Source organism: Canis aureus, chromosome 27 (assembly GCF_053574225.1).
Source record: "Canis aureus isolate CA01 chromosome 27, VMU_Caureus_v.1.0, whole genome shotgun sequence".
In the NCBI taxonomy this organism is placed as follows: Eukaryota; Metazoa; Chordata; class Mammalia; order Carnivora; family Canidae; genus Canis; species Canis aureus.
This window is the reverse complement of record NC_135637.1, coordinates 13163303-13176738: the sequence shown is the minus strand read 5'-3', so window position 1 is coordinate 13176738 and position 13436 is coordinate 13163303. Positions and strand designations below refer to the sequence as shown.

General features: G+C 37.5%; 1 protein-coding gene across 1 annotated transcript in view; it reads left to right on the top strand.

Moving 5' to 3' along the window:
* The window catches only part of NAA25 (N-alpha-acetyltransferase 25, NatB auxiliary subunit), a 78345-nt gene extending 68682 nt beyond the window's left edge, over positions 1-9663 (top strand). The window contains exons 23-24 of the mRNA XM_077875676.1: positions 1451-1597; positions 6774-9663. Of these exons, the coding sequence (XP_077731802.1) occupies positions 1451-1597; positions 6774-6896 (270 nt within the window). The 3' untranslated portion in view covers positions 6897-9663. The remainder of the gene's footprint in view (positions 1-1450; positions 1598-6773) is intronic.
* The last annotated feature ends 3773 nt before the right edge of the window (positions 9664-13436 follow it).

Below are 13436 nucleotides of genomic sequence, written 5' to 3'. Positions count from 1 at the left end.
TTGGACTCCTTGAGCAGCAAGGAGTCTGCTTGAGATTTTCTCCTGCTCCTATCCCCCACACTCATGCTTGCTCTCTCTCTCAAATAAGTAAATTAAAAAATATATATATTTTAAAGTAATCTCTACACCCAAGATGAGGCTTGAACTCATGACCCCAAGATCAAGAGTTTCATGCTCTACTGACTGAGCCAGCCAGGTGCCCCTATTTTATATTTTCAAATGTCTACCTAGTTATCTCAGTACCATTCATCCACTGGAAACCGTTGAGGTTTTGTTCTTTTTTTACTTTTAAATTTTTCATATTTTCAACATTTTATTTAAATTCAAATAATTAACATAATGTATTATTTGTTTCAGAGGTTGCAGTCTGTGATTCATCAATCTTATACAACACCCAGTGCTCATTACATTACATGCCCTCCTTAATGTCCATTACCTAGTTTCTTTTTTAAGATAGATAATTCATTCATTCATTTATTTATTTATTTATTTATTTATTTATTTATTTATTTATTTATTTATGATAGACACACAGATTGAGGCAGAGACACAGGCAGAGGGAGAAACAGACTCCATGCTGGGAGCCCGATGCGGGACTTGATCCTGGGACTCCAGGATCGCGCCCTGGGCCAAAGGCAGGCACCAAACCGCTGAGCCACCCAGGGATCCCCTGTCCATTACTTAGTTATCCCATCCTCCTACCCACCCTCTCCACTTCCAGCAACCCTCAGTTTATATCCTATGATTGAGAGTCTCTTGTGATTTGTCTTCCTCCCTGATCTCCCTGATATTGTCTTGTTTTATTTTTGAAAACCATTGTTTTGAGATGGCACCCTTAAATTCCCTTATATTCTTTGGTTTATCTTGGAACTTGTTTCCTTTCACTTTTTATCAGTTCACTTCTATACCAGTACTGTCTGGATTTTATGTAACTTTATAATATACTCTAATATATATCAGGGCAAGTCCCCTTAACTATTGTTTTTCAGATTTTTTGTAACTGTTGTTATCCATTATTTTTTCTTTTGGAACTTAGAAAACTCTATTTCTGTTATTAACATTAGAGGAAATCTCAAAAATACATAGAGAAGAAATGAAATTTTGGTTTGTCTCATATGTAGTGTTCCAGAAGATTCTCAGCCTGAAGTTGAGTAAATAGGATATTTCCATCTATAGTTCCTCAGAGTGAATAAACCTCATTTAAAAAAATGCTTGTCATTGTTGCTGAGTTTGCATTATTTGGTGGCAGTTAAATTTACCTTGGTTTGAGAGACTTTCATAATATCTAAAACTGTATCCATCTCGGTTACTATTAATAGCATTAATAGCTTATAGTATTACTTAATAGCATTAAGTAATACTATAGTATGAGGTTAATATAGCTTATGAGATGTAAGCAAAGGAAATATGTTTTGATAATCTTTCATCTTTTTAAAAATCTTTTTTCTAGCCACCTGTCTTCACCAGTTTCCAGGACTATGTTACTGGGCTTCAGACTTTAATTTCCAACGTTGTGGATCATATTAAAGGGCTTGAAACACATCTAATTGCACTTAAACTTGAAGAACTTATTTTAGAAGATACTTCTCTCTCACTGGTAAGAGACTGCAGGCAACCAGCAATAAGTTATTTGTAGATATTCAGATGTTCTTTTCTTTATCACAAGGATGAATTTCAATTCATTATTTGCTCCTTCTAGGACTTGTGATTGGAAGGTGCCTTATAGCAGTTTTTTGTTGTGTCATTGGTGGTGGTGGGTTCCCCTCCCCCTTCATTTCTCCCCTCTCTCCATATCTCCTTTCTATACATTTGGGGTGTTTCTTTTAGTATGAAAACTGATGATTAATTAATGAGGAGTATAATTAGAACTGTCCCTGTTTTGAGTACAAGAGGAAACCAGCCATACTCTTGAGATCCACGGACAATCTCCTTGAGTGAGAAGTTACCTCCTACCGGGTTGGTTTATTTCTTTGCCACCCCAGCAGTTATCACCTGAAAAAGAGATGCTGGACATCATAAATAATTATGTCAGTAGTAATTAGGCTAGAGAGAGTAAGCCAGTCAAAAAAGGGAAGGAACCAAGCATGGAATCAAAGGTACTACTCATCAGACTTCTGGTAATTACTTTAGGCTAGTTTCTTACAATTTTGGTAGCAAAATCCTTGTAAAGTCTTGCCTTTAAGATGTGTATTCTTAAAAAACATTAAGTAAACTTTCAGTCTGAAATGATTGAAAATTTAATGGTGTCAGAGGAGTTAACATTCACTGACCTAGTTGCTCTAGTGATGAAACTCCAGTTGTGAGGGAGTGCTCCCTTGAGTAGTTCATCTGGCCCCAGCCTCTGCTAGTGAGGGAGCTCATTCACTAATGACAGCAGCTATCATCACTAGCCTCAGACCTTCCCAGGGAGGCACAACAGCTTTAAAAGATTATAAGCCCCTCTTTTGTAAAGCTTCAACACATTGGAGCTATAAATGAGGCGGAGCTATAAACAAAAGGCTTACTATGGTAAGGGGCTCAGAGCCTTTAATAATAACATTTCCAAAGACTGGTTAAAGAAAGCAGATGTGTTCAGAGGTGAAACAAGAAGTTTGGTTGTAGGCAGTTAAGCTGTATATTCAGCTGCTTTCCTATATACATTAGAATGAATATAGACTTCAATGGTGAGTAGGACTAATTGATGGGTTAATTCTTTAGTATTTTTGTCTTATTTGTTTAGTTTTCCTTTTTTCAAGCTTTACAGTGTTTTGAAAAGTAAAATAATCTTGTAAAAAAAATTGAGATTAAATAAAAACTATATAGTGAAATGTCTTCTTCCCTTTCTAACCCATTCCCTAATTCCATTTCCAAGAAGGAACCATTGTTGTTGATAGTTTCCAAGAAGGAACCATTGTTGTGCAATCTTCCTGAGTTCGATAACCCAAGCTAAAAGCATATAATGTTTGTTTCCTTACCTTTTGCTTTTAAACACAAATGATAGCATACTATACACATTGGGGTTTTTTTTGTACTAAGTGTCTAGATTATTAGGTGAGTACTTCTGTACTTTCTTTTTTTTTAAGATTTTAGTTATTTATTCATCAGAGACAGAGAGTGAGAGAGGCAGAGACATAGGCAGAGGGAGAAGCAGCTCCCCATAGGGAGTCCGACGCAGGACTCTATCCCTGGCCCCTGGGATCATGACCTGAGCTGAAGGCAGACGCTCAGCCACTCAGGCATCCCTTTTTAAAAATTTCTTATTTTCTAAGATTTTATTTATTTATTATAGGGCACAAGTGGAGGTAGGGGCAGAGGGAGTGAAAGAGGGAGAGGCAGTCTTCCTGCTGAGCAAGGAGCTCAGTGTGGGGCTTGATCCTAGGAACCTGATCATGATCTGAGCTGAAGTCAGACACTTAACCAACTGAGCCACCTTATTTCTTAACTGTTGTATAGTGTTTCACTATTTCTTTATACTCAAAATGTATGCTTAAGAAAATTAGAAAATAGAGAATAGCACCTCTCTTTTCTTAGCCCCAAATAAGTCCCAGTCTCATCATCCAGAATTATCCTCACCTCTTTCTCTTCTGTATTCCTGTAACACATCTGTATCTGCCAGTAGCCTTTATGACTTCTGGGCACTTGGGTGCCCAGTAAAAGCCTAGTAATTGAATCCTTGAGAAACAGGTATTTCCTAACTAGGATATTTGCCTTCTGCCTCTCACTTGGACACACTCTGAAAGAAGAGATACTTGATAGTCTGTTTGGAACACTTTTACATATAGAGAAATCTGATAATTAGTGGTAGGTTTTGAGCTGTTTGACTTTTTATTTTTTAGGCCAAACCCAAACTTATTCTCTACTCCAAACTCACAGCTCTTTCCCAAATACTATAGAACAAGAAAAACTCAAAATTATACTATTTGCTTAAAAAAAAATCTTAAAAGATCACAAATTTGGATGAATGTCACATTGCTTCATATGATTGGGCTTTGCTGGATATCTTTGAGATTTTTAATAAGTAGATAGATATAAATTTATTGAGCTTGCTATTGTTGGATAAATGCTCATAGAAATACAGTGATTGAAAGACCTGGCTATAACTCTGAAAAATAGAATGGAGTTTCCTCAGAGAGTTGAAAATAGAGCTACCCTATGACCCAGCAATTTGCACTACTAGGGATTTGCCCCAAAGATACAAATGTAATGATCCAAAGGAGCGCTTGCACCCTAATGTTTATAGCAGCAGTGTCTACAATAGCCAAACTATGGAAAGAGCCCAGATGTCCGTCAACAGATGAATGGATAAAGGTGGTGTGGTATATGTATACAGTGGAATACTACTCAGCCATCAGAAAGTGAAATCCTGCCATTTGCAATGATGTGGATGTAACTATTATGCTAAGTTAAATAAGTCAGAAAGACAAATACCATGGTCTCACTCATATGTAGAATTTAAGGAATAAAACAGGATCATTGGGGAAGAGAAAGAAAAATAAAACAAGACAAAATCAGAGAGGGAGATAAACCATAAGAGACTTTTTTATCATAGGACACAAACTGAGGGTGGCTAGAGGGGAAGGAGGTTGGGGGACAGGGTAACTGGGTGATGGACATTAAGGAGGGCATTACGTGATGTAATGAGCACTGGGTGTTATATAAGACTGATGAATCACTGACCTCTACCTCTGAAATTAATAGTACATTATATATTAATTTAAAAAAAGACCTGGCAAAAAAAAAAAAAAAAAAAAAAAGACCTGGCTTTAGATGCATACAAATTAATTTGGAGGTAAGATAGAGGCACAAAAACTGAACGAGTCTGCGAAGTCTTACCGGAGAGGTTACATTTAAGGATCAGTAAGTGTTCAGTAGGTAGACCAGAATGGATGAAAGGATATCAAAGCAGAAAGAGGCAGAAGAGTGAATTGTGTGGAGGCACCTGAGTCAGTCGGCAGAGCTAGAGCACATGGTATATGGGAAGGACTGTCCAAGACCAAGATGACAGGCACAGTAGCCCACAAAGCTGTTGCCAGTTGTGTGGTGGTGGTTAAAAGATCTGTCTGCCTTCTGATGTAAGAAATAAGATTTTTCATTTTGAGTATTCATTCAAAAGGTTATCTTTAAGTTTGGGCTACTTTAAATTTTTTAAGCCTTGACTCTGTCCTTATCTTTGTTTTTTTTAAAAAGATTTATTTGAGAGCATGAATTTTTGTACAAGTGGGGGGAGGACAGAAAGAGAGAGAATCTCTCTCTGCTGAGCATAGGGCCCAAGGGGGTGGCAGTGGCTCTATTTCACAATCCTGAGATCATGACTTGAGCCAAGACCAAGAGTGGATGCTCAGCTGACTGAGCCACCCAGGCACCCCTGTTCTCATATTTTGACCTTGGGAAAGTCATTTAACCTCTGTGCTTCAACTTCTTTATCTGAAAAATAGAAATCATAATACCTATTTTATAGGATTATAGTGAGGATTACAAAAAACAATAATGGCATTTTATTACCTATTTTTATTGAGGTCATAATACCTATAATATACTGAGCAGCACCAGCCACCAAATGTAGGATCCATATAGTGCTGGCTATTCGTATTTTGAGGGGAAATTTTTTTTTTTCTTCAATTCAGTTGCCACTAGGTTTACTTCTTTTTTCTTTCCTTCCTTTCTTTCTAAACTTCAAACACTATGCATAAACCCTCTGAACTACCACAGTCCCAATCCTTTTTCCTCTTCCCAGGGGCTATCCACTAAAACTGGTTATGTTCCAAGACCTTTTAATGTAACCTTATAATGTACTCTAATAGCTGTTAGGCTTTTGAAAGTAAATGATACATTCTATTTTATTCTGAAACTTGGCTTTTTTTTTTTTTTTTCACTTAACCTCATATTCAAGAGATTTGTTTAGGCTAGCACATATATGCCAGTCTTGTTCTTTTAAACAACTGTATGGTATTCAAAATATGAATGCATCATAGCCATTGGACTTTTTAGGTTGTTTATATACATTTACTACAGGACGGAATGAAATGTATTTTACATGCCTTCTCGTCTTATGCACATGTGTATTTCCAAGGTTGTTTAGGTCTCAAGGTGTGTTTATCTGGTTTCTTCAGGGCTTTGCAGTACCAACTTCATGTAACCTTAGCCAGTTCTCAACCAACCTCCTTTCTCTGTTTGAACATTCCATCCTTTTGTTTTTTGTAGTCTCTACCACAATTCAAGTGTGTAGCACATATTTGAGTAGGTCTAGGAAAGCTTTATTCTTTTTTTAGCTCTTTATTCTCTGGAACCCATGGACTTTGTCAATATAGAAGGAGACCTATCAATATTATAACTAGAAAAGTTGGCAAAGGTAAATGTGATGCCTTTATATGTGTCTGTGATAATGTTCAAATTAATAATAAATTTCTACTTTTGTTTTCTGATGAAATAATGAGAAATATTAATTTTTCCATTTTGTACAGCTAACAAAATAGTGATTTTATATCCAAACTACTTAGTAATCATTTTCTACCTTTTTTTTCTGGATAAAAGTTAATCAGAAATACCAGTTTTTTGATTTTGTGTAACTTAAAACAATACTGATTAAAGACTTAAAAGAATAATGATGCTAAAGCAGGGAGCCTGTTTCTCCCTCTGCCTACGTCTCTGCATCTCTCTGTGTCTCTCATGAATAAATAAATAAAATCTTTTATTAAAAAAAAAAAGGATAATTGTAGTTTTAACTTCCACAAGAAGAACTATAATCTAGGGGAGTGCTTTCAGAGCAAGACCACTAATTATTGTCTCCTTTGTAGGAAGAGAGAAAATTTTCAAAGACTGTGCAAGGGAAGGTGCAGAGCAGTTATCTACACTCACTTCTGGAAATTGGAGAGCTGCTGAAAAAAAGACTGGAGACCACAAAGAAACTAAAAATTTAAGGAAGTCTGAATCACAGGCACTGATGACTTTATGGCAGAAAATTACATCATCTTCCCAGGCAGAAGCTACATCTGGTTGACCATCATTTTAATCCAGAACTTCCTCATAAAATGCATGAAGGACTTTGATTGTGAATTAATTTTTTAGGTATTAAATGTATACAATTGATTAAATTATTGTATATAAACCAGAAGCAGGACCCTCATCTGGGTTTGACCACTTTTTATACATGTTCATATGCATATGGCAGCCACAAGAGAACCCCACTTTTCTTCTTTCCTCCCATCACCAGAAACATCTGGTGGGTAGGGGGGTCCTATAAAAGCAGCAATAGAAATTAAGCATAAAGCATTGACCTCAGAGCAGCTGAATGGCCCTACCATTATTGCAGTAGGTGTTTGGTCTGGTCCTTGAGCCTTAGGAAGCAGAAAGCAGAAGTATAGGGGGACCATGACTAGCAGCAGGCCCTTTTTCCACATTAGTTTAGTTTTGAGGCTTCCTCAGCTGCTTGGCTCCCACAGAACCCAAATCAGGTTCCCAAAGGGCCTCAGATGAAATTTGGCATAAATAAGCACCTGTCACTGAAGAGCGCCACTGAGATGACCACAGGCTCTGTAGCCAAGAAATCCCCATCCTAGCTCCTGTGAGTTAAATCACAGATAGGCTTATGTTAACTTACAGGCATATGGAGGGGGAAGCAGTGCAGACCACTTACGAGCCTGCTGAGGACTAGCTTGCTGTCTTTCATCCATCTTTGGGAAAGATGGGAATCACTGTTTTAAAGAAGAGAGGTGTACATAATTTATGCAGGCAAATCTAATACCAATGTCATTGGTTTTGTGAGATATATATATATATATATATATATGCTTTTACATATATATTTTTCAGGCATATATATGTGTGTGTGTATATATATATATATATATATATGCTTGAAAATAAAGATGTAATACTTTAGTGTTTTTTAATTGGGGGGGGGTGGTTTGGGGAGGAAGGAAGGAATGTATATTATGGACTTAACCTAGGTTTTAAGTTTTAGGCTGGCAAAAGAAATGTTATCCATTGGGTTTGACATTGTCTACTTTCTTCAAACTTGAGAATTACACCAGGATGGTGTTTACATTGTTCCTACATTGTACCTGTAGCTCCCCAAGACTGTAGCTTCAGAGGTTGGTCTGACAGAAAACATAAACATTGCTCTTGAAAATGCTATACAGTTTATACAATTGCTTTGATAACTTTTTGCATTTGAATCTGTGCTTCTATTTTTGGTCTTTGTTACTCAAATACCATTAAAGTTAGTAATTCTTTAAGAACAAAGACATGAGTTTGATAAGGAAATTCAGACATCGGGTTGATTGGTCTTGAAAGACCTTACAGGTCCTTTCCTACTCACTTCTCCAGTGAAAATGTGATACTTTTTTCTTTTAAAAAGCAAAACAAAAGAGAGCTTGGAAAATCTCTGTATGCAAAATAACTGCATTTTGTTCCCTCATCGTGACTTTCTTAGATTCACAATTTGATAGAGTGATTAATAACTGTTTAAACTTCCAAGGAAATTTTTAAGGAAATTACATTATCTGTTCAAAATAAGACTGGAAATCCTAGTCCATCAAGTAATTTCAAGAAGTTATTTTTTGACGTAAGTTGGTATCCACAGCCATCATACCCCATCTCAAAAAGAACTGCCTTGAACAAGATGAATTAAAAACTCTAATTGATTCCAAATTTAATTTAATGACAACATATCATAATTTCGTAAAACTATTGCCTATTTAGATGGGACTTGGTGTGTGTATGAGAGTGGGGGTATGTGTGTATGGCATATGTTCTTGAAATGATGTTTCTTTGAATATCCAGAAATACTGTACATAGAAATAGAAATGCTCTATGAAACAAGTCTTCAACTGACCATGGTCAATCTAGCATATGTGTGCTCAGTGAGCTGGCTTTGGTCCTCAGGGACAGTGCTTGACTCCAGTGGTCTACCTAACTAGTCTTTTGCCTAGGGGCACCCGGGACCTCTACTGGTGTTAGTGACAAATAATGTTACGTCGAGGTTATGCTTCCTTTGTTATTTGCTGACTTTCCTACTAAATGTAGCATTTCAATTAGATCCAACCGCTTACATTTTGGAATAATGTAAAAATGAAATTATGCAGAAATGGCGAATATCTTTTATTGATCTGTTCTTTTGGAAACTGTTATGCACTATAAATTGTGTACAGTTTAAATATATATATATTCATACACACACACACACACACACACATATATATATATATATATTCTTACGGGATTAAAAAGCACCCTCCAGCAATTGTATGTCATTGGTATTTGAAGAGAATTCCCAAATAACCTGTTGCTGCTGCTGCTGCTGTTTTTGGTTTGTGTGGGTTTTTTTGTTGTGTTTGTTTTTGTGTGGTAAATTGATATTTAAAAAAAAAAAAAGGAAAGAAAAAACACGACTACTGTTTACAGACTGAAAAATTACTGCTTTTTATACTACTGAGATCCTAAGTTAAGACTCTCCAAAGCAAACATTTGGTTTAAATCATTTATCTGATGTGGATAAAGCATAGAGAAATTTTTAGTGTTCTTCACATAATGGAAAATGTACAAATGCCTAGCTGTGTTGCCCATCAATTTTGTATATTTTCATAATTTTAATTGTTCAAAATTGCATTATATTTTGCAATCACTATGTTCAACCTGGATTTGTCTTTCATTTAAACTTTTAATATAAAAAGGGGTTTCAATGTATCTATGGCCTTGTTATTGAAACTCTTCCTACTCATTTAAGGTCATTTATTAATATGGGAAGTATGTTTTCCCTTCAGAACTAAGTGAGGCATACATATCCAATTAAACTGGATGGGATTAATTTATATAAATACTTCCATTTTAAGTTGGCATTTCTGCCTGGGTCATTTCTGTTTGGATTCCTAGAAGCCACAACGTTTTAGATAATGTAATTCATCTCAATTTTGTACTGTTACATACCTTGGCAAAATTGTAGTATTTGTGAATTTAAAACTTTTATTTCAAGGCCACTAGTCTTTTCATTTAAAAGTAGTACCCCACATGCCAGCATTCATGAATTTCAATATCTATGTATTGGACACTTCTCTATCACATGCCGAATTCCACTTTAGGCTCTGCTGATACAAATGGTAAATGAGAACACACATCCTAGGTGGTGGCCCAGGTGGGGTAGGAGTTGAGAAAAATAAACCTAGTTTATTTATAAAGTCCTGGAGGTAAGTCAGGATGCTGATAACCAGGTCCCACGAATAGTGCCATCTGACCTGACTGATGGAAAGTCAGCAACGGAGAAAGGAACCCCTGTGCATAGGCCCCAAGGCAGGAACTACTGAGCTTGTTCCAAATGATTGACAAAGGGCTCAAGCAGCTGGGCTTGAAGTGGAAAGGGGGAAGGATGATGGGGGGTAAGGCTGGGGGTTTGTCAGAGCAATGACAATGGCTACTTCGTAGTTAGGGAAAGGAATGAGATCTCTAAATTTACTGGGAAGTTACTAGAAGATTTCAGGCAGGCTGATGACATGGTTTATTCAAGAGTACTTAGGGCCCACAGGCTAAGATCAAAAGTTGACTCACTGACAGTACAGTGGAAAGAGGAGCTTTCTGTCCTGAAATATTGTTTCCTATCTGTCCTGATCTATTAAATGCCCTTGTCTGGGCCCTGAGGAAAGTCTTAAAATTTTTGCCTGCTACTCCATCCCAATATTCTCTGTCATTTTTACAAAAGGTGGGGTACTTGGGTATACTTCACCACTTTTTTTTTTTTTTTTTTTTTTTTTTGAGCACCGGCACATACTCAGAGCAGAGAGAGGGAGAGACTCCCAAGCTGACTCCCTGCTGAGTGTGGAGCCCAGATGTGAGGCTCAGTCCTACGACCTTGATATTACAACCTGTGCTGAAATCCGAGTCCACAGCTCAACCAGCTGCACCATTCAGGTGTGCCCCCTCACTGCCATTTTTAACCTTCCCCAAAAGGTGGGCTCAGGTTTATACTTTTTCTTCCATTTTTAGATGCCGTCACTACCTTGATGCAGACGTGTATTTCATAGTAACAAGTGGAATGTAAGCAACCAGGAGCCAAATGCTTATAAAAATTATTTGTGGGGTACCTACAGCAATTTGTGCTGTCAAAGCACAGCTTTCTTTGCAACTTCCTGCTTCCATATATCCCAGTAAAAATGGGTCCCTGACAATGTGCTATTTCACATAGGAGAAAAGTTATTGCAGGCAAGGCTACTACCTAATACTACATAGTGAGGTAAGGGTTAGGGAAGATTCAAACTCTTAAGTATTGATGAAGCAAGCTGAAATCTCGACCACCCCTAACCCACTATCTCACATTCTTGGTAGTTTTGATGGCTACATTCAAATTGCCAGATTCTGTCTTGGTGCTTTATTGAACAATTTTTCCAGCTGCAATTCTGATGCCAACTTTTTTGGTGACACCAAATGCCAAGGATTATTTGAGATAACTTACAAGTTCCTCAGAATGAGGTTCTTCGTGTTGGATCCAAGGTCTCATTTGCTTCAGGTTATCTGTAAATTCCCCAGAAATTGTCTATATTTGTTTGATTTTGGGAAGCCAGTCCATAGCCTCATTATGATCTGATTAGCAACATTTGAGCCATGATATTTAATTAGAGGAAGAGGGAAGGAATCCATTTGCTCTAAGTGTCAGGGAAGATTTAATTTTATGTGGCATATGCAAATCACTTAAAAACTCTATAGAGTTTTGAGGGCTCATCTTTAATGAGAAATATCTGATATAAAGAGCCTTTGATAGGATAATCTAGCCCTGCCCAATGGCTCTTCAAGTCAAGACCCTAGGCTTATAAATACTCAGTCTGGATTCATCCAATGAAGTACCCCTTGATGTGCTGCCACCTTTCCTTTAACTGGTAGGACTGCATTCAGGGACTGTGGATGCGTTTAAAGTTCTTTCCCTATCTGTCATTTGGCTTCTTTATTTCCCATTAAGACAGTGAATGCTTAGATACTTGGAAGTGAACCTGTTTTAGACAAATGAGAAAAAAATTTAGAACAGCTAAATCAAGTTTATCACTGAGAAACATCCAGAAAGATCTCCCCAAATTTTCAATTAGAATGAAAGAGTAGGTGAAATATTGAAATCTATATACAGTTACATCCTTTTCTCAAATGTTGAATATCTACACGGGCTACTGGCAAGTGTTGAGGTCTGAACACTTGTTCAGATTTTAAGATTTCATTTATTTTTATTTATTTTAAGATTTTATTTTTATTTATTTTTATTTTATTTATTTATTTATTTATTTATTTATTTATTTATTTATTTATTTATTTCTGAGAGAGAGAGAGGCAGAGACACAGGCAGAGGGAGAAGCAGGCACCATGCAGAGAGCCCGATGTGGGATTTGATCCCGAGTCTCCAGGATCATGCCCTGGGCTGCAGGCAGCACTAAACTGTTGAGCCACCAGGGCTGCCCATGTTTTTAAGATTTTATTTATTCATTTGAGAGAGATAAAGAAGGAGGAGGGGCAGGAGAGGGAGAGAGAATCTCAAGCAACTCTGCGCTGAGTAAGAAGCCCACCACAGGGCTCCATCCCAGGACCATGAGATCATGACCTGAGCCAAAATCCAGAGTCAGATGTTCAACTGACTAAGCCACCCAGGCTGCCCCTGAATATCTTTTGCTTGGTTTAAATTCTGAGCCTAAGCTACCACAATGTTTTTTTGTTCCATCCAACTCAACACATGGATTTTCCTGCATGTTTTTGTTTCTAGTGACTTTACTTTTTTTTTTAAGATTTTATTTATTTATTAATGAGAAGCACAGAGAGAGAGAGAGAGGCAGAGACACAGGCAGAGGGAGAAGCAGGCTCCATGCAGGGAGCCCGACATGGGACTCGATCCCGGGACTCCAAGATCACACCCTGGGCTGAAGGCAGCGCTAAGCCGCTGAGCCACCCAGGCTGCCCTCTAGTGACTTTATTATTTTTTTAAAGATTTATTTTTATTTATGATAGACACAGAGAGAAAGAGAGAGGCCGAGACACAGGAAGAGGGAGAAGCAGGCTCCATGCCGGGAGCCCCACACGGGACTCGATCCCGGGACTCCAGGATCGCGCCTGGACCAAAGGCAGGCGCCAAACCGCTGAGCCACCCAGGGATCCCCCTCTAGTGACTTTAAATACCAATCTGGCTGAAATGGACGAACACGAACAAGGTTTTATTTGCTAACTCCCTTCAAGTCAAATTTATTTGTGTGGCTGTAAGAATATTTTAGGACTTGCACTTTGGTATTTCCAAATAGTTAAATATGAAAGTGGAGATGTTATCATGAAGCTTATCATTACATGAAGCTCATCACTCCTAAAAACAGACTGGAGTCCGTACAATGGGTCTCCCACTCTGCTTTTTTAATGTTGGTACTTACTCAGTAACTGACAGTGACAAAGTAACTTAGATGGAAAACAAGCTCTTTTTTTAAAAAAACTTACAATTAGACTGAATG